Source organism: Gossypium arboreum, chromosome 13 (assembly GCF_025698485.1).
Source record: "Gossypium arboreum isolate Shixiya-1 chromosome 13, ASM2569848v2, whole genome shotgun sequence".
NCBI lineage: Eukaryota > Viridiplantae > Streptophyta > Magnoliopsida > Malvales > Malvaceae > Gossypium > Gossypium arboreum.
The window spans coordinates 12,389,708-12,413,764 of NC_069082.1; the positions used below are offsets into that span (position 1 = coordinate 12,389,708).

The following is a 24,057-nucleotide window of genomic DNA, read 5'->3' on the forward strand; positions in this document are numbered from 1 at the left end:
GTCTTAGTGGATAAAAACACTGCCAATAAAAGAGCTAATTTCCCGTTTAACAAGTAACATGATTGAATTATTATGTGTGGATATTTTATGTTTTTCATAATTTAAAAGCTTGTTTGAAAACAAATATATCTTTCAACATTTACATTTTGTTAATTTAACCATTATTTTTAGTTAAATTTAGTCATTAACTTTAAAAAAGTCAAATCATTTTATTTACAAAATATTGATAAGAGCATTAATTTTTTAATGATATTGGCATCTTTACATGTACTTCATACTAATATGGTATTATTTTTATTAATATTTAATGCCAATACATAATTTAAAAATGATAAAAATTTAAAATTGAAAAGTGTATAAAATTCAAAAATACTAATATAAAGTATACCTGAATTTTCATATTTAAAAATTTAACCTAATATTTTTTTAAAAAATTGAAGATTAAATTCCACCATTTTAAGTAATTGAGGTTAAATTTAAAAGAGAGTTAAATTTAAAAAAGAAAAAGAAAAAGAAAAAGAAAAGATATAATGGTTAAAAACCAAATTAATCATTAGGACTAAATAGAAAATGATCTTAAAAGGGAAAGTATTTTTCTAAAAGGGAATCATTGGATCAAGAATGGTAGACCCTACCAAATTTTTTTTGCCAAGTGCAATCTAACGTCGGCATGGGTTATCGAAGTTTTTACTTCAACGACGAATCATAGGGGCTGCTTTGCAACGGCAGAAGAATATTCATTTCCTTTTTACTTTCCCTCCTCCACACGTTTTAACGCTTAGCCCTTCCAAATCTTGAAGATCCCTTGAAATTTCCTTCCGTTTCCTTAACGTCCACTGTTCTTCGCATTTGTCTACACTTTAGATTAAGAAAGGAAGTACGCTACGAAACCAGATCTCTGCTGATTCATTTTCCAGGTAACCCATAAATCTCGCTTCTTCTTCTCTCAATCAAAATTCAGCTTCTAGTCACACCGATCTCTCCTCATTTCCTTGTTTCAAATTCAGCAAAGCTTATCGAATCTATCTTTTCACTCTTTGTTTGGTGTTGTAATTCTCATCCTGCAACTGCGAGAAAGCCTTTCTAAGCTTCAGTTCAACAGTAACCAAATTCGGTTGAGTTCATTTTCCTTGAATCTTTGTTGTTTTACATTTCATGTGTTTGTTAAAATGCCTGAATCCGAATCATATATCATAACGTAAATCCTTTTACTGTTTTGAATGATGATCTAAAATGAGTTGACTTTTCTTTCTGTTTTGAACCTCTTTTTTTTTTTTTTCTTATCCTTTTGTTATGGATAAATTGCTCGTGGTATAATCTACAAGTAAGCCGATATGGTATTATAAATCGCTTTGTTGTTGTTATTGTTGAATGAATGTGCTGCTGGAAATAATTACTGCAGGGACTTAACATAAGAAACTTTATAGCTCTATTACTTTAATCAATCTTTTTCTTGGTTCATCTTGGTCGACTTTTAAAGTTCTTGTATATTATGTTTTTCGAATATTTGTTTTTATCCAAGGTAATTTTCTGTGGCACCTTGGTTTTGACGATCAGTAGTCATTTTCATAATACAGTTGGGCCCAACAATGGCAGAATCTAAGTCGGACACTGACTTTTTGAAGGAATTCTACATTCCTGCGTATATATTTAATGATGAAACAAAATTTTCTGATGTTCGTGATGCACCTAAGTTTCCAGTGCTTGTGTTTATCAACTCCAAAAGTGGTGGTCAATTGGGTGGCGATCTTCTTAATACATATAGAAGTGTCCTCAATGAGCATCAGGTACCTTTACTCTTTCAGAATGCATATTGGATATTTGATTTATGGCTAATCTTAGTGTGATTAATTTCAGATTTTCGATGTGGGGGAAGAGGCCCCTGATAAGGTGCTTCGCAAAGTTTACACCAGATTAGAAAAGCTGAAACAAGAAAAAGATGAATTTGCCACGAATATTCATGAGAGATTAAGAATAATTGTAAGTCGTGCCTGATACTGTACAATCTTACAGGTCTATATATATTTTTCAGGCAGTTATAAATAACAGCGACCATCACTGCAGCTATTATTAATTCAAATATTGTTATTTTATTTTGTTTTTTATTCCTTACATCTAGATTGATATTTAGGTTGCTGGTGGTGATGGGACAGCTGGCTGGCTTCTGGGGGTTGTTTGTGATCTTAAATTGCCACATCCACCTCCCATTGCTACAGTTCCTCTGGGTACCGGAAACAATCTGCCTTTTTCATTTGGCTGGGTGAGAATTTACTTGCTTTTAGTTGTAAAATCAAGTGATAGGATGAGAGTTCAACTATCAAGATATGTTATATCAATTAGAGCAATGAATTATTGGTCACGCTGTTAATTCCTTTTTTGCTCAGAACGTACTTTTAATTGGCTTGGTAATATTTGGCGTATCCATCTCAGTTTCATTTCTTGTGTGTGAGCTGAACTAAGTTTACACACTTAGTCAAAAAAATAATTAAAGCCTTCCCTTTCAGTAAATTTGTAATGTTAGCTGAAAATTCTTGCAATTCTTGATTGACGCTATAGTAGGCAACATGAGTCTGCTAGAAATCTCTATATCATGAATAATCTCCTTCAAATTTTACGAGCTATTGAGCATTTGTTCAACTGCTTTCTACAGGGAAAGAAGAATCCTGGGACTGATCGGAATTCTGTGCTGTCATTCTTGGAACAAGTAATGAAAGCAAAGGAAATGAAAATAGACAAGTAATGCTGTCATAACTCATAACTCCTCTCTCTCTCTCTCTCACACACACACACTTGCACACACATTCTTGAGGTGTATTTGTAGACTGAGGAATTCCCTGATTTGGCATTGTGTTTTGAATATTCAATTTCAATGAATTAGGACTTCGCCTCTTCTAACCTTTAGTTATACAATATATGAAGTATATACTCCACCTCTAGGTGGAGTATTGTGTAAATGTTTACCAGAAAAACACATCCATCAATCCTCTGACCAAGTACAAATGTGCTATGAAGTATGCAGTAGGGAAGAATCATTATCTATTAATGGTCAACCCTTCTGGTGTAACTTCTTAATGGAATAAGTTCTGGGAACCAAAAAATTAAATGGTTAACTTTTTTGACAAAAGAAATCTTCTGGGACAGGTGTAAGATCTAAAAACAAAGTTCATTCCTATTTAGCTACATCATCAAGAGAACATTCTTTTTCCTCTCTTTTGATTCCTTACTCCATTTTCTCTACAATCTCTTTTAGGGAGGCCAAAACTTAGAAGCATTTTTGCATCCTGTTCTCCTTAAAGATCAAAGCTAAATTTAAAACTACATAACTGCATTATTTGATTCTTATCACTTGTACGTCTCTATATGGATGACAATATTTATTTGTAAAGATATTCTCCTTCCAACATACATTGAAATGATTTTTTCAATTAAATTATGGGGTTTACTAACATAAGGAACTGCAGCATAGTTCTGTCTTACTGATATATGCCTTTTTGTGGTTCAGTTGGCATATTCTCATGAGGATGAGAGCTCCAAAGGAAGGTCCATGTGATCCTATTGCACCTCTGGAACTACCACATTCTTTACATGCATTTGGTCGAGTCTCTTCAACAGATGAACTGAACATGGTGAGACATTCTACCATTACCTCCTTTGTCTTCTTAAGATCATTTCTTTTCCTTAAGTCTATGTTTCTTTGCTATCAAGTATTTGTATATTTTTTAAACTTTCTAACTTGCCGTGAAAACCTTAAATACCTTTTCTGATTTCAAATGCCTTTTTTAGAAAAGAAAAATTCCTTTTTCTCTTTATACCATTGAATATTTTAGCACATAACTCTTCCTGGCACCTTTGGTCTAACTTCCAGTTCCAGTTACCATTTTCTACCTAATCATCAAGTTTTATAAAAGAAATGCAATATGTGTAAAGAAGCATAACATATTTTGTATCGTATTGCATCCTTACATGGAAAGTATTGATCCTCAGGAAGGTTACCATACATTTCGTGGGGGATTCTGGAATTACTTCAGCATGGGTAAGGATTTTATGTTGCTAAAATAAAGCTATCAATAAATAAAGCTATCAATCTTCTTACAGAGTGTGTTATTTATGACTGTGGATACAGTACACATGTTTCCATATTGATACTTTAATGTACAGTTGATTATACTTTCTGCTATCATAAATTAACTTTCTTTTCATTTTTTTTTACTGTCTGTTGCCTAATGGAATTTGAACAATCCAGTAAAGAATATATGATATTGTCAAAGATATGATTGAAGAAAAACTTTGAAAAATTTAAGGTTTCCTTGTATGTATTTATATGCATTGGACTTTGGTGTCGGACATGGGTGTTTCATGAAAAATGAAGAGTGGGAGCAAATAGGTGTGTTCTACCATACAGTATCCTCCCCCTCCCCCCCTCTTTTGTAGCCACCTTTTAGGCTAAACAAGGGAAACTTATCCTCTCTTTTCCTGTAAGTGAAAGGCAGGATTAGATCACTGGTCCTGTACAACCACCAAAAGACTTTACCTGCTAAGCTAGTTGACACCTGGATTATGATATGGACACTTTAATTGCAATAGGAGTTTTTAGTTTTATTTATTTATTATATATCAGGTTTTACTAAGAGTTTTAGTTTTACCTATTTTATCTATTATATTAGGTTTTTATTTCCTTCATAAACTCTAAGTTAGGAATTTTATTTTATGTCAATTAGGACTATTTCCTTTGTCATTAACAGTTTATTTTGAGAGGGGGTTCAGTCAAGGACGAATCTGCCTTTTGAGTAACCATAAGTCGAAGCAAGAATTCTTTCTCATCTAGACCTGTGACTAGATCCTACGCCAAGGCGCATAACAATTTGGTATCGTAGCCAGCTGTCATGGGTGACGAAAAAACTTTGACAGCCAAGTTGGAGGCATTCATGGAACAAATGGCTACAAGGCAACAAGCGTTAGAGGAGCAGGTGGCGATGTTATCTCTTTCGGTCCAAAAGACAACGAAAGGGGATTCAAAAAAAAAAATAATGAAGAACAAGGCAGCAGTGGTGGCAAGAAAAGAAATTCAGATTCGCAACACGGTGAGGGCATGGTGCCACGATATTCTAAGATGGAATTTCCCACTTATGATGGGGTTAGAGATCTTTTAGGATGTTTAAAAAGATGCGAAAATTTTTTTGGCAATCAACGGACCAACGAAGAAGACAAAGTCGGCCTAGCTTCATTCCATCTTTTAGGAGAGACACAATTATGGTTTGATCAAATCGAAGAAGAGGAGGCAAATTTGGATTGGGAACGCTTCAGAGTGTGTTGTCATATCAGGTTTGGGCCACCTATGAGTAATAACCCCTTGGGGGAACTTGCAAACTTGAGACAAACTGGGACGGTAGAAGAATATCAACGCCAATTTCAATCACTACTCGCTAGGACTACTGATCTTAAACCTCGACAACAAGTAAACCTTTTTACTGCTGGATTGGTAGAGGAACTTAGAATTGATATTGAGATGCACCAACCTGGAAACCTTGGAGTTGCCATGAATATGGCTCGAGCTTTGGAACGTAAACAAAAAGTCTCTTCCAAGATGTTATCTCAAACCAATCTAAACTGGTCAACTTCCCAAAACACTTACAGCAATTCAATCATTCCAACAACTCAGAACATTGCAAAGGGAGGGGGACAAACAATAGAACCAATAGGGAACAATGGCAAAATAGGTTCTTCTGCACCATTTATTAAGAGATTGACACGAATAGAAATGGCGGAAAGAAGGGCTAAAGGGCTGTGTTATAATTGTGACGAGTCTTATTCCATGGGACACAAATGTAAAAGGTTATTTTGGATAGAAGTACCAGGTGTTGAAGGCAAGCAAGATGATGATGAGATAGATGATTTTGGATAAGTTCTGAAGTTTATTTTGAATTTGAGCTTGAGGACAAGCTCAATTCCGAGAAGGGGAGTAATGATATGGACACTTTAATTGCAATAGGATTTTTTAGTTTTATTTATTTATTATATATCAGGTTTTATTAAGAGTTTTAGTTTTACTTATTTTATCTATTATATTAGGTTTTTATTTCCTTCGTAAACTCTAAGTTAGGAATTCTATTTTATGTCAATTAGGACTATTTCCTTTGTCATTAACAGTCTATAAAAGGCTGTCAATATGAAATAAAGAGGTAAGCAATTATTCTATCAAAAGAAACGTTATTTTGAGAGGGGGTTCAGTCAAGGACGAATCTGCCTTTTGAGTAACCATAAGTCGAAGCAAGAATTCTTTCTCATCTAGACCTGTGACTAGATCCTACGCCAAGGCGCATAACAGATTACTATTGTATGATTCAACATAAAAGAACAGATTCCTTTACTCTCACCCTCTAGTTACCTGGTTTACTCATATTTGTTTTAACATGACAAATTGACTATTGGTTAACCTCATTAATAGCATTGTAATGTTGTCTACAGGAATGGATGCTCAAGTATCTTATGCTTTTCACTCAGAGCGGAAGTTGCATCCTGAAAAATTTAAAAACCAGTTGGTTAATCAGGTATGATTCTGTCATAATGTTATCTGCTTTGTTTGATTATGCATAGACGCTTGTTGTCAGATCATTAGACTTTCCTTTTTAATAATGTTACATGTTTACTGCTAGCTTATGTAGTCATGATAGACTTATTCTCTTTCAGCTTTGAGGACAGTCTTTTTCTAGAGTTAGTTATGTTACAATTTGTAACTTAGTACTGGTTATTAAGTATTTTAAAATTCGTTATATCTCTAAAAAATTGAAGGAACTAGAAACCATACATGACACCAGATAAATTTGGTGGTCTTGTAAAGTGCGCGACAAATTTCATTGGATAACAGTTTAATGATATCTGCATGCTAGAATATGCTGTTGAATTAAAAATTAATTACATAATTAGGGCATTGGTTTGTTGAGAAACTAATGCACGTTACTGGTTTGGCATTGATCTGCTATGCATACTGAGATGGTTAACTGCTAGACATTGATCTACTGTTCAGTAAAAGGAATATGTATATGTTACCAGGATCTTGCATGTCTCTGATGCTGCTTCTCCCTCAGAAAGATATTCAAGTTACTGAATTTTTTATGTTCCCTTACCTTCTTTCCAACAGAGCACTTATGCAAAGCTTGGCTGTACCCAGGGGTGGTTTGCTGCTTCTGTTTTTCATCCCTCTTCAAAGTGAGCTTGGTTGCCTTTTTTATATTTATGTGTAATAGTTAAAGTTTTCTATTCAAACGAAAGATCAGGTTCACATTCAGGTTTCATGCATTTTCCTTTAATCAAAGATTGACAATTTTTCTCTAATGAATTCTTGATAATGGAAAATAAAAAATAAATTCAAAAGAAAAACTAGGAAAGGGGAAGGTGGAAGAGTTTATAATGTGAAAAGTCTGCTTTGTTCCATATTGTACATTTGTACTATCACCTTCTGTGTTAAAATTGCATTTTAGCCTTTCATTTGAAATAAATAATGGCATGCATACAGGAATATCTTTTAGTACTCTAGGTCCTAATAGTTGGCTGGATACCATAGAGCGCCTCTGGCCAGATAAATTTCCCCTCTTTTCTTAGTAAATTGAAAGTTTTATATGATCTTAAACTACAGGAATGTTGCCCAGCTTGCAAAAGTGAAAATCATGAAGAAACATGGTCAATGGCAGGACCTCCACATACCACAGAGGTAACTTTCATTTGGTCTAAAGCAGCTTTGCTGGCTATAAACCATTCATAGTTGTCATATGTGAAAGAAAATGATCCGGTCATACCAGAAATCTCGATTGTGACATAATGTAGAGGAAAAGTATAGCAATAGGGTTCAAATGATGAGTAAAAGCATTGATTACAATTCATGAGAAGCATGTGCTGACAAGATATATAGCTCACATATTCAATTATAGGAGTCTTTTTGCTGCCTATATGGTAATTCATTTTATATGTTACAATACTTGGAAAAGATATTAACTAAATGTAACACTCCAGACCCGACCTTGTCACTGGACCTGAGTATGTGATGTCATATTACTTCGCTGAAGCAACTTAAGCTACTATAACACAAATACATTCAATTCAAGCATCCAAATAATTCATAAGCATGCGTTTATACACTCATTGATTTCATTCCATCACTTTATGGGGGTTATATGGGTTAAATTTAGAGTTAGGACTCAAATCCAAACTCAAATGTCAAATTTATGTCTCGAGACAGGTCATAAATAATTTTGGGATTTTTAGCTTTGAAGTTAACATGCCTTGTGACACAATTGTGTCTTGAGGCAAGGTCCTTTATGTCTTGAGACTAAAGCCAACACTAAGATGCCTAACAAACTTGACAAAACAATTTTAAGTTGGCTGAAAAGTTCAAAATCTGCATGATTCGACCACTGCAGAAGTGACTGGTAGAACATGCCAATTTACTTGATAGTTGGGTTACTGAGCCAAATATCATTGGCATTGGCGTTTGGTTTAATGCTTTTGTGTAAGAAATTCATTAATAAATAGAATAACCGAAGAAGTATAAAAGAGATTACTAACCTGAATAAAAGAAAGTAGAAGACCCAATAGTTCTCTGGGTGGACAGAGAAAACTGGTAACCCACTATTCATGACAAATTTTCTTAGATATTTGCAAAAGTTGGTCATGCTATGTTATAGAGCTTCTAATCCCACATCTTGTTGTAAAGCTTAACAACATTATCGAAACATAAAATGTGTTTCTCGTGGTTTTTGGCAATAACAATGCCTCTTTTTTCATCTTCTCAAGTTTCATGCACTATTTTTCTTAATTAGACGATTCATGCTTTGCATTTTAACAATGAAAATGTAGTTATAGAGCTTTCTGTTAAATAAAATCATTGTCTAGTGCTTATTTCAGATTTTTCTGCTTAATTTCCTAATATTTCTCCCATAGTTACCCAACAGTGCTTCTAATATCTTTCTCTTATGTCCCTGGTCCCCCTCCTGAATTTAAACAGCATAAGGTCGATCATATGCCTCAACTTGCCCAGCTTTTCTGGTGGTCTAAATCCTTGGGGAACACCAAGTGGCAGAAAAAAGAATGAAGTTAGTTCCTGTTTTTGATGATTTGTTTGATATATGACATTTGGTTTGCCTTTTTGTGAAGATTATCAACCAACTTTGCTTGTAAGAACCTGATAGATGGTTTTTTTTCCCATGAATTTACAGAGAGACTTGACTGCACCTTATGTAGATGATGGCCTTCTGGAAGTTGTTGGTTTTAGAGATGCATGGCATGGGCTCGTGTTGCTGGCTCCAAAGGGACATGGAACTCGCCTGGCACAGGTAAATAATTAAAGAAGGCAGGCATATTTCAGTAGTCAAACCCTGTTTAGATTGGACATCCCTAGTTCAATTCTCTCTCCCCCAAACTATTTTAAAACTTTATGAGAGAATTTTTCAAACCAATGATTTTGCTTCTTTTCTTATTTCGTTGCATTGTTACAAGGACCTAGATGTGTGTAAAAAAGTTAAAAGGACCATAAAATTAGTATACTTCTTTTTGTGTGCGTGCTCACATGGTCATATTTGTTTTTAGGCATAATAATTTATTTGGACTTCTAATTTTACAAAAAAATTTATTTTAGTTTTTTAGTTAATTTTATCTTTTTTAACCTTCAAGCTATTTTTTGTCAAATCACCCCAAAATGTATAGAAAAATTTACGCTTTTTTAACTTTGCTAATGTGATATACTCATGGATTGCCACGTGGATGACATGTCAATATTTAATTAATTTTTTAAAATTTAAAAAATAGTATTAAAAAATATTGTTAAAATTAAATATCATTAAAATTATTTAAAAAATATAAAAAAATATTTTTTTTATTTTTAAAAAATTAATTAAATGTTTATATGTCATTCACGTGGCAATCCACATGCATGCCACATCAGCGAAGTTAACAAATGTTAACTTGTCTATTCATTTTGAGGTGATTTGACAAAAAATAGCTTAAAGATTAAAAAAGATAAAATTAAATAAAAAGTTTTTTTTTTGTAAAGTTGGAAGGTCAAAAAAGTCATTATACCTTATTTTTTATTGGTATTAATCTCTGTCGGTGTTCAGTTCCATATACAGTCGTTTGGTAGTGCTTGATTTGTTTTTGTCATGGAAAATAGGCACACCGAATCCGCTTTGAGTTTCACAAAGGTGCTGCTGACCATACATATATGAGGATCGATGGGGAACCGTGGAAGCAACCACTGCCAAAAGATGATGACGCAGTTGTAGTTGAAATTTCCCACCTTGGACAAGTCAACATGCTCGCAACCCAAAATTGCCGATCGAAAAGTGTGAGCGATGTTTCCTCATCAACTAGTCATCATAATGGTGAAGAAGATGATGATTTTAGTGATGAAGATGACTCTAGAGCTGAGCCAGAGTTCAGGAAATTTGGTGCAGCAGACACGTTCAGAATCCCAGATGAGATTGATATTTCTCAACTTAGTTAAACATCTGATAATTCCATTTCTTGTGTTCATTACTTATTCACTGTAATAATGTTTGGTGTTCATTTGGTTTAAATATTGCCGTAAAAGGTTATAACTCATAGTTAAATTGCCGCTTTTTAAACCAGAAACCAAATGATCCCATCTTAATGACGCCATTAGCTTCCCAGTAATTTGATTTTGCTTTGGTAATTTGGTTGTAACTTGCACTCCATCAGCATTACGAATCCCCTATTTTTGTTTTTATTACTGTTACTCGTTGTATCCTTTTTTTTTTTGGAACTTGAAAGCATTGCAGCAGCTACCTCCTATTTGGGTATTTGAAATCAATCTGAATCTTTTAAAACCCTAAAAAGCTTAAAGCAAATGAATGAGAGGATTCATACATTAATAGGATATACCAATTGCTTTGAAGTTGAACCTCCTAAGTTTATACAATCCTTTAGATTTTCTTTAAGAAATGAAAAATATATATAAAATCTTCTTGAGTTAATATCTACTGGATAAACTTCACAACCTGGTGGTCTTCCTAATAGAAGAGACATTTGATAATAAGCTTGTGCTTGGTTGAAAATATCATCATAAATGATTAAGGTGTGCCGTCCACAATACATAAAATGTAACACCCTTAACCCGTATCCGTCGCCGGAACAAGGTTTCGGAGCATTACTCGGATTTACATATCATTTAGCAAAAATTCTCGTTAAATATTTACCGATTCAATACATCATATAGATAAATAAATTATCATTCAATCAATAGCTTGGCACTTGCCTTAGCATCAATCAGCATTGTTAGTATACTTACGCATATTTTATATAAATTTAACATTGATATACTTATTTTCTCAACACGTCACACTTGAGTTTAATAATTGTCTCCACCTACATAATTTCCTTGTATCAATAAATCAAAGATAATCATATATGTGCATGTCATGAAATATATCATTCTCTTACCATTTAAAATCATTTATTTCATTATATTAAAATTCATGTACCATAATTTCCATATATTTCACGTATATTTATTCCAATAATAATTCATATCAAACTTAACATAAATCAAATTCTATATGCACATACTTTCCACACCATGTGTCCATATAACATGTACAAATCATTATATATATACTTCAAGCATATATGATAATAATTCATTTCAGATTCATATTGTTTCATATTATACTGAATGTACTAATATTTCACATTCAACCCAAAATAACATACAATTTAACATATTTTCATGCTCAATTATGATACACAAATTTACTTGACAAAATTGCAAAAATATCCAGATTTAGGGGCATTTTGGTAATTTTTTATTTTCCCCGATTTTCATCGGATCTTGATCTAAATTGATAATTCCATTCAATTTATTAATTTAGTCAATAAGTCAATTCATTTCCTTCAAATTGGTCATTTTTTATATCCTTACAAAATTGCCCCTAAAATTTTACTTTTATTCAATTTAGTCTCTGAGCCTAAAACATACAAATTAGCCATGCTAGCTGAATATTCATACATATTCTCCTCCTCCTCCTCTCCATTCCTCATCCTTAATTTATATAACATGCTACAAGTAACATTATCAATACTTTCACTATTCACTTATATGTATATTCAAAACTGTCCATTTGCGTCATAGTCACTAAATTATTTATATGTTGAGCTACAGACCTCAAAATTAAGATCGGATAATTTTCCATAAAATTAGACTTACATATATTCTTACAAAAAAAATTTCATAATTTTTGGTTTATCCAATAAGTACAATTTATTCTTTAGAGTCACTTCTATTCTGCTGTCTGACAGTTCTGACCCTTCTTTACTAAAAATTAATTATATCTTCGTACAGGATTCAAATGATGTTCTAGTTTGTTTCTCTTGAAAATAGACTCATTTAGGATTATAAACATATAAATTTAAGCCCATAATTATTTTTATAAATTTTTTATGATTTTACAAAGTCAGAACAGGGGAACCAGAAATCATTTTGACCTTGTCTCACAAAATTTATCATATTTCATGATTTAAAATTCCATTACTTACATCGTTTCTTATATAAGAAACTAGACTCAATAAGCTTTAATTTCATGTTTTATTCAACCTCTAATTCAACTTACACAATTTTTGGTGATTTTTCAAAATTAGCTTACTGCTGCTGTCCAAAACTGTTTTAGTGCAAGATATTATTTACCACGTTTATAACACCCTTATTCCCTTTCTCTACAATATTTTCCATCACTTTCTCCTATTTCCCTTCACCAACTCATGATCATAGAACCTCATATAAGAAGACTCTACTATAACATTATTTCCATGTTTTCTCAATAATAACAAACTTAAAAATATATTGAAATATTGATATACTTACCTTGTTCTATTGATTCCAATCTTTAATTTGATTTTCTCTCTACTCCAGCTTCTATTCCTTGAATCCAATTTGATATTCTAACTCCCCATAGTCTCCTTAACATTTTTCTCCCTTGGTAGCTATAGAAATTCTTTTGATTTCTAGGTGAAAATGGTGAATTTTTGGTAGAAAGACTAAATTGTAAAGAATGAAAAGTTTCTTTTTTCTCTTCTCTTCTTCCTAACGTGAATGCATGGAAAATGGATGAGAATTTCCTCATCTTTCTTTCTTTATATATACTAATAAAATAATAATAAAATAATAAAATATCATATAAAAAAGCAAATTAAAATATTAATAACTAATAATTAATTAATTAATTAATCTAAAATATCTCCAACATCATCATTACTTTCTAGATTTCTCTCTCTTCCAATTGACTATTTTGCCCTTCGTGATCTTTTAAAATTTCATTATTGAGTCATCACTTAATTTTGGTAAAATTACAATTTAGTCCCTCATAATTCTTCACCTATTCAATTTGGTCCTAATTCATCAATTTTTCCTTGGTTTCCAGATCCTTCCACCCTTAAAATATTTGCACTATTAGCCCTTCAAATTTTTCATATTTACACTTTAATCCCCCAAATTTTGATTATTTACTCTTGGGCCACAATACTTTTCTTACTTCTACAATTTAATCTTTTCTTGAATCAATATGTCATAATATACTTCCCAGCGACATAACTCAATTTTCCTTTTCTTGTCACTTTATTTCCTTATTTTACTATATTAAGAATAATATCTTACTGTATAAATTTTCGGGGTGCTACATTTCTCTCCCCCTTAAAAGAAATTTTGTCCTCGAAATTTCCTTGTTTTATTTTGATCATGAACTTTGTTATTTTTATAATTCTATAGTTCTTTCTGCACATATTTACCTAGTTTATTATTTATATCTATTCTTTATCCTTTCGTTTCACAAATTATTTTAATTTAATATTTCAGATTTGCTTTTCAAAGCTTCCACCAACATAAATTAGAAGATAATATCATATGAATTTTAGCATCAAGTATTCTATCACATATATTGGCTTGGAAAACCAAAGAGAGATAGAGTGATATTGTGAATTAATCAGACTTGCGAAAATTTCTATCTGTTTGCATATTTATGCAATCTTTCCATATAATGGTTATAGCACCCAAACATGAACAGTTGTATATACCTCTGAAAATATCAGTATATATAAGACACCTATATAAAATCCCAAAAATCTACTGTAATATACCCAATTATAATAGTTATATTCAAATATTTTTGTAATTTATTCACTAATTTCATTTACTAATATAGTCATCAAAAATTTCATATCATTCAGTTTACTCAAAAAACTAATTCGGAAGAAATTTTCAATTAACCATTCTGTAAATACCTTATCTGAATAAATCAATTTTCCTATAATTAACTTCTTTCTTTAGCAGTGGTATTGTATATCCCAAGTAATTTTCAAAATCTAATATCTCTATCCGGAACCCATATTCACTTATTAACTCATTCTCAATTTTAACTGCATTATCAATTGCTCAACTATTGAACTTTTTCACTTTTACCGTTTTGAACTTAATCAATATAAATTATTTAGCCAAACCAATCCCTCATTAAGGAGCAAGATATTATAATGTAGCTTTGGAATCTACTGTTTCGGCTATCCAATGTTCACTCCCCATTATTAGAAAGTGGTCAATACTTGAGCCACCACTACAGGAAAACAGACTTTTAGCGGCATTTTTTTTTGCCTTTAGCGGCGCTTAAAAACGCCGCTAATACTTTTAGTGGCGCTTTCCCAAGCGCGGCAAAAAACGTCGCTATATGCAGCGCCACAAAAATTAGCGGCGTTTTTTAGAAAAAAAATGCCGCTAAAGACTAGGACTTTTAGCGGCGCTTTTTTAAAAAACGCCGCTAAAGACCAAGACTTTTCGCGGCGCTTTTTTAAAAAACGCCGCTAAAGACCATGACATTTAGCAGCGCTTTTTTTCAAGACGCCACTATATAACAAACCTTTAATGACGCTTTTTTAAAAACGCCGCTAAAAATATAAACTTTAAAAAATATATTTCAATTAAATAATATTTATTTTCTATGATAAATATTATATTATTTTTATTTTGAAATTTGAACTTTAAACTATACACAATTTTTAAAACCATTTATATGTAACTCAATGAAATTATGTTCAAAGATTCGTTGTGTCACTAAACAAAGAAAAATGATTTACACAAATAAATAAAAGACGAGAAAATGAAGGTTCTAATGAGCAAACTATTTTATAAGCAATCAGAAAGAATAGTACAGGAAATTCTTAGTATCCTACTTGAAGAAAGCATTGGAAAATATAAAGAGTATGAGAATGAGTACAAGGAAGCATATTTAAGTTGAACCATTCTAATATATGGTTCCTTGCCTGTCTTAGGGAGAAAACACTTGCACACAACAAGGACATGATGTCCCTTTCTCCATTTGACTTAATCACCCACATTCTCTCATACCCTTTCTCCCAAGAGCAATTATTCAAGTTCTTCTCTTCTTCTCTCCAATTTCTGCATATAAATGTCCATGAGATTATGGTATTTGATGAGAAAATTAGTTCACAGCTGTGATACTCAACTCAAAATCACAGTTTTGAAGCCTTTGCTCAATTCCACCTCAAACTATATTTTACCTCCTACTGTTGTTTAACGTTATATAGAAATTATTCTTTAAAGAATAATAATATATACTATATATACTATATTTTATCTGAACAAATGTTCCTTTCTTCAAATATACTATACAAACTATATTTCATCTTGCACTGACCCAAAATCTCTACCTTCATAGTATTCTATTGAACTAGGCAAGAGGAAATGATCACTTTGCATCGAGGAGTTCCCGAAAACTCGGTTTGGGCTTAAAGCTATTTTTCCCATATTGGAGATTGGCTCGAGATCTCATCATGTGCCTCAGTGATCCCACTTGTTCACCCTCAAGTTATTGAATTCTTCCAAAATATAAAGCGGATGCCTTACCAATAAGCTCACCACAACAAATTTCAGTAATCAATTGGATAATCTCGATAATGACCAGTAAAGACCATTAATTGACACAAGTTGAATGCCAATGCTATTGCTGAATAAGCTTTCACTTGTATTCAAAAACAAGAAGCTAAATCTCTGCTGCAAATGAAACTATTATATTTTAGAATTCATTTTATCAATTCTATATATTTGATGGACTCCACCACATATTATATATCTAGATTTGTTAAAGTTATATAAGTGATCTATGATAATTTCACCACCAACTACCTAGTTATTTCAAATCAAGAAGCTTTGACCAACTAGAAACAGTTACAAGAAATTTCTCTATTCGTACATCTTCTCCTTCTCTTTTTGATATCTTTCTTTCATTTTTCTCCACTGATGCATCAGCTAGGCTTATGTTTAAGAAATAAATTTACAAACCTATTCTTATGCATGCAAACAACATGGGTCCGGACCCATGTGATGGATGCTTGAAGATGAATGCATGACTATCAATTATAATTCCTCCCCAATACACACACACGGGCCCAATATGTTATTCTTTGTGTTGCCGAACCCCGATTAACACTTTATATATAGTATGATCATGTTCTAATATAAGCAGTTTCTCATAAGTTTAGAAACAAACCTACATGAGGAGAACCATTAGACTTAACAAGTTTTACGTCACCCCCAAGTTGTTGTATTCTTTGAGCGAAATTGTGGATGATTTGATAAGGAGCAAGATCGTCAGTTTCCGAGCATAATATGAGATATGGTGCCCCCATCCTCTGCAAAAGAATGGTAATGAGTAAACAATAAATATAAGAAAAATGAAAGTAATAAGTTGACTAATAAAATTTATAGTACACTTACAATAGAAGCATATAGAGTCTGTCAATACTCAAAGACGATGGGATTCAAACCTCATCGAGGAAGAGAGCATCAAGTCCGAAGCAATGCCATTTGCTATCCATGATGCTATTCTTGGAGGATGAGACATTCGAGAACTGTTGGGTGAACAACAAATCGTGCACCCAAATCATCGGTAAAATCCATCGGATGGAATAAAAATATGGCTGAAAAGCACTCCTTCACCGGTTGGAGGTCATCCTTCATCTAAGTCAAAGAAGATTTACTAGACCAAGAGAACTTAAATGTCCGTAGCAATGTTCATAAACCATATTGATTATTACTCTAGGAAAGCATCTTTCCTAAAATGCCATTATACCAACAATTGGTTTATTTTTATGTCATATGGAAAGAGAGACAATGATTTTCGGGATTGATGTGGTAATATTTCTCTTAACAATAAAACCAATTTTAATCTATTCAAGAATCAAAAGAAAACGGAAAGAATGAATACAATAGCATGATTTAAAAGTTGTCGAAAGATAATTTCTGGATTTACTTCCACTTCACAGATCCCACAATCATCTGCAAGAAAGAAATCATAAAGCTATATCACCACGAAACAAATGGAAACAAGTATTTTCACATATAAGGTTATAAAAATGGAGTTTTCAAAGTATAACTGAAGAACCTTGTACATGCAGGCCTTAGGGCCACCAAAAAAGATGAAAAGACAACAGGGCATGGCCTAATCTTTAGCTCTGCATGCAACCAAAAGAGAAAACCCACTCAATGCACTAAAGCATAAAATTTCGAATCTGAGGTTCTTGAAAAAGTGAAGATTGAAAGCATTGGGTGAAACTAATCTTTCCATCTTGAAACACTTTAGACAGATTGTGTCCAGACTTCAGAGGAAACCATATGAAATGAAGCTTTCCCTTTGTAAGACACTATTTTTTCTTTCCTCTTTTCTTCAATTTCAAATGATAAAATAAATAAACCATAAGCTATTTGTTGAATTGTGTCCCTCAACCACTAGTTAAAACCAGATCGCACTATTTACCCCACATCCTTACATTGCGGACATAATATAAACCTATTCCCACCCTCTCTCTCTCAATCTTGTTTTTATACCTTAAAAAATCCTATGTTAAAAACCCAGGTAGAACTTAGGATTGGATCCGTTGTAACTTATTCCAATCCACTGTCACTAATGATAACAAGCACATCGTATTTTCATCTCAATATATAAAGCAAAAAAAAAAAAGGGTAGAAAAGGGATAGCCACTTCACCCATGCATTCAAATTTTATCAAGTGGATTAAACATTTTGACTAGTCCAAGCTGCTCCGTTGGAATCCATTGAGCTCGATCCGGATAAGGCATCACCATGAGTCCCATTCTGAGAGTTTAATGGACTTAATGACTGCATTAGCTGGGAAACTTTTGCGGATGGTTTCAATTTCATGTACTGCAGAAAAAAGAATTTGTATTAAGCTTTTTTACGAGATGGGATATAAGAGATTTCAAAAGAATAGCAGAATCTAACTGCACAAGAAAGTTTGACTACCTGCACAAGAATTTGTATTACTCATCGTTTTGAAACTCCACAGAAACCTTCCACGATTTAAGCTCGTCATCGCCGTTGTTGAGCACCATCAAAACCGATTCGAACCTGTAGGGCTGGTGGGTAGGATCGGTGGGTTTCAACTTGGTCCCGGAACTGTAAGCATAAGACAAGAAGATACCGTTGCAAGAATCGACGGCCGGAGATGGAGCTTCGACGACATCGAATTGGGAGAAGGAGAAGCTCAAAAGGGAGAAAAAGAGTGAAAAGTGGGTATTGTAGTTCAAGTAGAAAGCCATTGATTAGTAATTTGCTGCCAAAGCTTTTGGTTTACAGAAAAAAAGGAAAGAAAAATGAAAGAATTTGTAGCGAAAGGAAACGCGTAAAAAATCAGGTCAGATCCGGAAAAAATCAGCGGAGACGGCGGTGGGCGAGAACTGAGATGAGAAGAAAAAAACTGATTTGCAGAGACGAGGGAGAGAAGAGGGGCGAATTTGGGGGCAAATTTTCAGAGTAAAAGGGAAAAAGGAATAAGTACAAAATAATTTGGGGATTTAAGGCGCGACAGAGATGAGAAGAGGAGGGAGTAATGAGCGGGGAACTAAAATTATTGGTCTTTTTGCGTTTTCATCAAAACGCCACTATATCTAAACTTTTATTTAATTTTAATTTTTTCATTTTTAACTTTTTTTATTTTTTCTTCCAAAATTTTTGTCTTTGAGTTTATTATTTTTCGAATTTTTTTAAAATTTTGAATATTGAACTTTTAATCGAAATAAAACTAAAATATTAAATATTAAATTTTTAATTTTTAATTTTTAATTTTAATTTTTTAAATATTTTTATAATTTTTAAATTAACATATAAAATAAAGCTTGAAAACAGCAACATTTTGCAATCATTTTGCCATTTCATTTTTTTTTTCTTTTTTTTTTTTTTGTGTTTTGTTTTTTGCTCTTACATTAAATCATTATATATATACTTAATATCCATATGAAATTTATTTTTAGATTTTAGGGTTTATGATTTATGGGTTATAGTTTAGGGTTTGGGATTTATGATCTACATTTTATGGGTTTAAAAGTTAGTTTTAGGGCTTGGAGTTTAAGGATTGGGGTTTGGGTGTTAGGGTTTACAGTTTGGAGTTTTAAGGGTTTATGATTTGAGATTTAGGGTTTAAGGTGTTGGGATTAAGGTTTATCGTTTTTAGTCTTAAGGGGTTATGATTTGAGATTTAGGGTGTGGTGTTTAAAGAGTAATTAATTAGTGTTTGTAGTTTTAAGGGTTTATGATTAGAGATTTAGGGTTTGGGGTTAAAGGGTTATTGATTTAAGAGATTAGGGTTAGTGTTTAAAGAAAGCAATAACATTGATTTTAATGACTTCAGTAACTTAATTAAATGAAAACTTCTAATTAAATAGTTTAGTTATCAAAGTATAACTTTTCATGATCAAGTAAATAAAATGAAATTAACTTTCCCATGGCTAAGTGAATAGTGTAGTTAATTTATATTGTTTATAAAGTCGGTTTTAGATATGATCAAAATAAAATCGAATTCAAAATAAAAATAAGACCTTATTTAATTTGTTATAAATTGGTCTTATCCAAAATAGATAATTACCTATCCATATCAATCATTACTTTTTTATTTATTTTTCAATAAATAATTTGTTATAATTTTAAAATATTAAAATTAATATTATCTCTTTTATAATTATATAAGAGATTATTTAATATATAAATTAAAAATACTAATTAATTTAGACCCTAAACCCATTAACTATAGTCTCCAAACCCCTAAATCATAAAACATAGACCATCAACCTTAAATCCCAACCCTTAAACCCATAATCCATAAACCTTAAAATAGTTTAGATCTATAATGGCGTTTTTAAAAAAGCGCCGCCAAAACTCAAGCTATTGCGGCGTTTTCCACAAAGCACCACTATGCCACTGAAGTAAAACGATGTAGTTATGCTTAATCTTTTAGCGGCGTTTTTAAGAAAGCGCCGCTAATACTCAATCTATTCGATTTTTAGTGGCGTTTTCTATTCAAACGCCGCTAAAAACCTGTTTTGCAGTAGTGCACGGAAGATGTTTTTTGACTAATAACTACATAAACACATATTATATTTTGCCCTTACTAATTGAGAATCATATCCATGGCTATTGTTGTTTTACCAGTCAATCTATCGTCAATAATTAATTCTCGCTAACCACGTCCTATAAAAATCATTGAATCAATAACAATAATCATATTTAAAGATAGTCATAAGCGGAAGGTCTCGAAATAATACCTGAAACAGGAGACTCAATTAATCGAGATTCAAAAGCGAGATCAATACGTAAACCGGTGGATGAATATTAATTGCTACATCTAGAAGAGTAATATGGAGGGATTTGTTGGAAATTGGCCATCCATGCTGCTGTTATGTTTTTGTTGAGTGCATACGGCTTGTATGCATGCTGCATGCTGCAGCAACATGTTGACTGTTGTAGTTGCAACTTAGTTTAGTTTGGTTGAAAATGAACTTAGTTATTGATGTTTTGATGGGTTTAGGTGATGATTGAGCTGATAATTCAGCTTATTGATGTGTACAAGTAATGCTTAGCAAGTCCCTAGGCTACTAAGTGGGAGTAGGTAGTATTTGGTAATGTGTTTTATCTATAAATGTATTGTTTTTCTAATTGAATGAATGAGCTAAATGAGTGAAGCCATAGCTCCCTTTGCACATTTGTGAGCAAGTAAAAATACTACCTTGTTCTCATCTGTATTTCTTCCTCCTGCTCGTTCCTCTGCTGTCAAAAATCCCCAACAATAGCTAAAAGCTTGAACTTCAAGCATTTTTTCTTCATATTTTATCCGGGTATAATACGTTGCTGCTGGTGCTCTGTTTGAAATTCTTACTTTACTCGGTTAAAGTGTGTCAAAAACCCAACAATTGGTATCTAGAGTTGCATTCTTAAGGGACCTGTTCTAGCAAACTTTAAAAAAAAAACGATGGCTTCATCAGGCTTCTCACCAGCTGCACCACCAGCCTCCAATGGAGAAGGCTATCACATATGGGTGGTTAAAATGAAGACACCAAAACAAGCCTGGGATAGACTGAAGGAGGAGTTTCAAGGAAAGAATGTGAGCTTTCCAATGTGCAAGCTGCAAGCTTAGCAAGATGTCAAAGCTGCAAGCTTAGCAAGAAGTGATAGTTGCGAGCCTATTGAAGACACCAACTGAAGACAGGAAGCCAAAGTGCGAGCTCATCAAAGGTGTATGGTTGCAAGCAAACAAAGTTGAAGACACTGTTGAAAGCAAGAAGCAAAAAAGCGAGCTGTCAAAGGTGTATAGTTATGAGCAAACAAAATGCAAGCCCGAGTGGGTGCAAGCCAAAAATGGCAGACTGAAGGCAAGCAAACTATACTTGCAAGTTGTTTATGCAAGAAGAAGCGGACTGTAATAGAGGACAAGGCAAGATGTGTTGTCAACCAAGGTCGTGAAGGAGGAGAAGACTCCATTTGCCAAGGTTGAAAATGAAGTGCTTGTGCAGGTCGACTTGAAAGAAAGCATCTAAGGACCGCCAAGTTCAAAAACTTGATGAATGAATGACATTTGCAAGCATGGAGTCCAAGGAAGAGTGTTGGAAATTGGCCATCCATCTCTTTGTTATGTTTTTGTTGAGTGCATACGGCTTGTATGCATCTTTGCATCTTTTGACAACATGTTGATCATTATAGTTGCAACTTAGTTTAGTTTGGTTGAAAATGAACTTAGTTATTGATGTTTTGATAGGTTTAGGTGATGATTGAGCTGATAATTCAGCTTATTGATGTGTACAAGTAATGCTTAGCAAGTCCCTAGGCTACTAAGTGGGAGTAGGTAGTATTTGGTAATGTGTTTTATCTATAAATGTATTGTTTTTCTAATTGAATGAATGAGCTAAATGAGCTGAAGCCATAGCTCCCTTGCTGCACATTTGTGAGCAAGTAAAAATACTGCCTTGTTCTATCTTGTATTTCTTCCTCTGCTCCGTTCTTCTGCTGTCAAAAATCCCCAACAATAGCTAAAAGCTTGAACTTCAAGTATTTTTCCTTCATATTTTATCCGGGTATAATACGTTGCTGCTGGTGCTCTGTTTGAAATTCTTACTTTACCCGGTTAAAGTGTGTCAAAAACCTAATAGGATTTAACGCTACATTACTGTTACAGTTTTACAAGTTATATTTAATTAATCTAACCATGAACTTTGTAGTACAATTGTAGTTTCTGTTCACTTAATTTTTAATCATTAATCATATCAATGGATCAATACTCAACTGTTCTGGACTTCAATTTAATACAAACTGCAGACCGAGCAGTGCATTAGGTTTCGGAGAATAACTCTTTTCTTGTATAAAGAAGGCACTAATTTAGCACCAACTTAAAAAAGATAGCTTCAAAACTAGGATTTGCCTCAAATGTTACTTAAATATCAACTACTATCTTTTGTTCAGTCTTTGATTCAAAGTAGTAAACAAAAACTAAATTGCAAGTGGCAGTGGAGAGTTATGTGTCAGTCTTATCCCGTGAGTGTTGAGTGATGAACGTGTCCAGGGTATTCATCAACTCACGTGCATATATGCCTTGTGCTCCAATGCCTAAGGAAGGAAGGAACGTGCGCAGCATCTTCCTCAACCTGCAATATTTTCAAAGTTATTTTTATTAGTAAAGTAGAACCCCCAGAAAGAATAAGGAAGAAAGGGGGGAAATGTAGGTATTGCCATATATAATAGTTTCCATAAAGACTGAGATGGGATATAGGGATTGATTTTTAACTTTATTCATGTCAGTCTTTCCTCTAATGGAATCTAGCCCACTAACATGCATTAGTACCTAGAAACCTGGCAGTGTTGCATTTGCCACTCACTTCTTCTCTGTAACACAGTTGAGATACTAAGGTTAAATCACAGGTTAGAGACAATAAAATACAACCCAATTGATGCTTTTGTAGGTAATAAATCCATTGGTAGAAAAGATCATGAAGCAGAGGTGAGGTGGAATGAAATTCAACTCTACTGCACAATATTAAATTTAGATGGAATGGATTTCGCCAGGTGGATTAATCAGATGAATTAGATATTCCTCAATGGATTAATCTATTTATGTATCCATCATACATGTCAAGTGGAAACCATCTCCAATAAACAATTTTCTTTTCCTAAAGACCACCAATTTAAAACTGGTATTGGTCCCAAGGTGGTAATTATATATACATGATTTCCAGTCATCTCTCTCGTGTAATTTTCTCCAAAATTCTCTTTCTTTCTTTCTTTCTTTCTCTCTCCCACTCCCTTGATTACACAGAAGAGACAAGTATAGAAAAGTAGGCAGAGATGAGCTTGAGGAACACAAGCACCAAAGACCAAGCTCCAAAAACTGAGTCGGGTATGGGATGTTGTTCAAAGCCAGTAAAAGGCATTTCAGGATGCTTTGATCCAATGAGTACTGATAAGTCTGGTAAAAGCAGTAATGAGAGCAAGCTTAAACAGGCTGAGGATTCCCTCAGGACTGTCATGTACTTGAGCTGCTGGGGTCCCAACTCCTAATTAATCTCAACCAAATATGTTCATCAACTGATTCAATGTCCTTAACCTTTTACTTTGACTCTTTTGAGTGCCTTAACTTCTTCTAAAGCTGCCTAACAGTCGACAGAGTATTTGTACGTATAGTACCTTTCTTTTTTCTTTAGTTTGTACAAATATAT

At 33.1% G+C, this 24,057-nt stretch overlaps 1 protein-coding gene and 1 pseudogene across 3 annotated transcripts; one reads left to right on the forward strand and one right to left on the reverse strand.

Annotated features, from left to right (window-relative positions):
• Positions 1–562: 562 nt before the first annotated feature.
• LOC108464241 (diacylglycerol kinase 5-like) lies at positions 563–10,735 on the forward strand. 3 transcript variants are annotated; one of them, XM_053024061.1, is made up of 14 exons: positions 587–917; positions 1,008–1,114; positions 1,578–1,787; positions 1,858–1,980; positions 2,132–2,260; positions 2,651–2,736; positions 3,503–3,626; positions 3,985–4,033; positions 6,466–6,548; positions 7,139–7,206; positions 7,634–7,708; positions 8,999–9,086; positions 9,210–9,326; positions 10,160–10,735. In XM_053024061.1, the coding sequence occupies exons 3-14, from the start codon at positions 1,590–1,592 to the stop codon at positions 10,490–10,492; spliced, it is 1,473 nt and encodes a 490-aa protein (XP_052880021.1). In that variant the 5' UTR covers positions 587–917; positions 1,008–1,114; positions 1,578–1,589; the 3' UTR covers positions 10,493–10,735. The 3 variants fall into 3 exon arrangements, with proteins under 3 accessions (XP_017619915.1, XP_052880021.1, XP_017619916.1); XM_017764427.2 differs by having other exon boundaries at positions 1,079–1,114; XM_017764426.2 differs by lacking the exon at positions 1,008–1,114 and having other exon boundaries at positions 563–917.
• Positions 10,736–16,533: 5,798 nt separating this feature from the next.
• On the reverse strand, positions 16,534–18,621 carry LOC108463444 (uncharacterized; annotated as a pseudogene).
• Between the last annotated feature and the right edge of the window lie 5,436 nt (positions 18,622–24,057).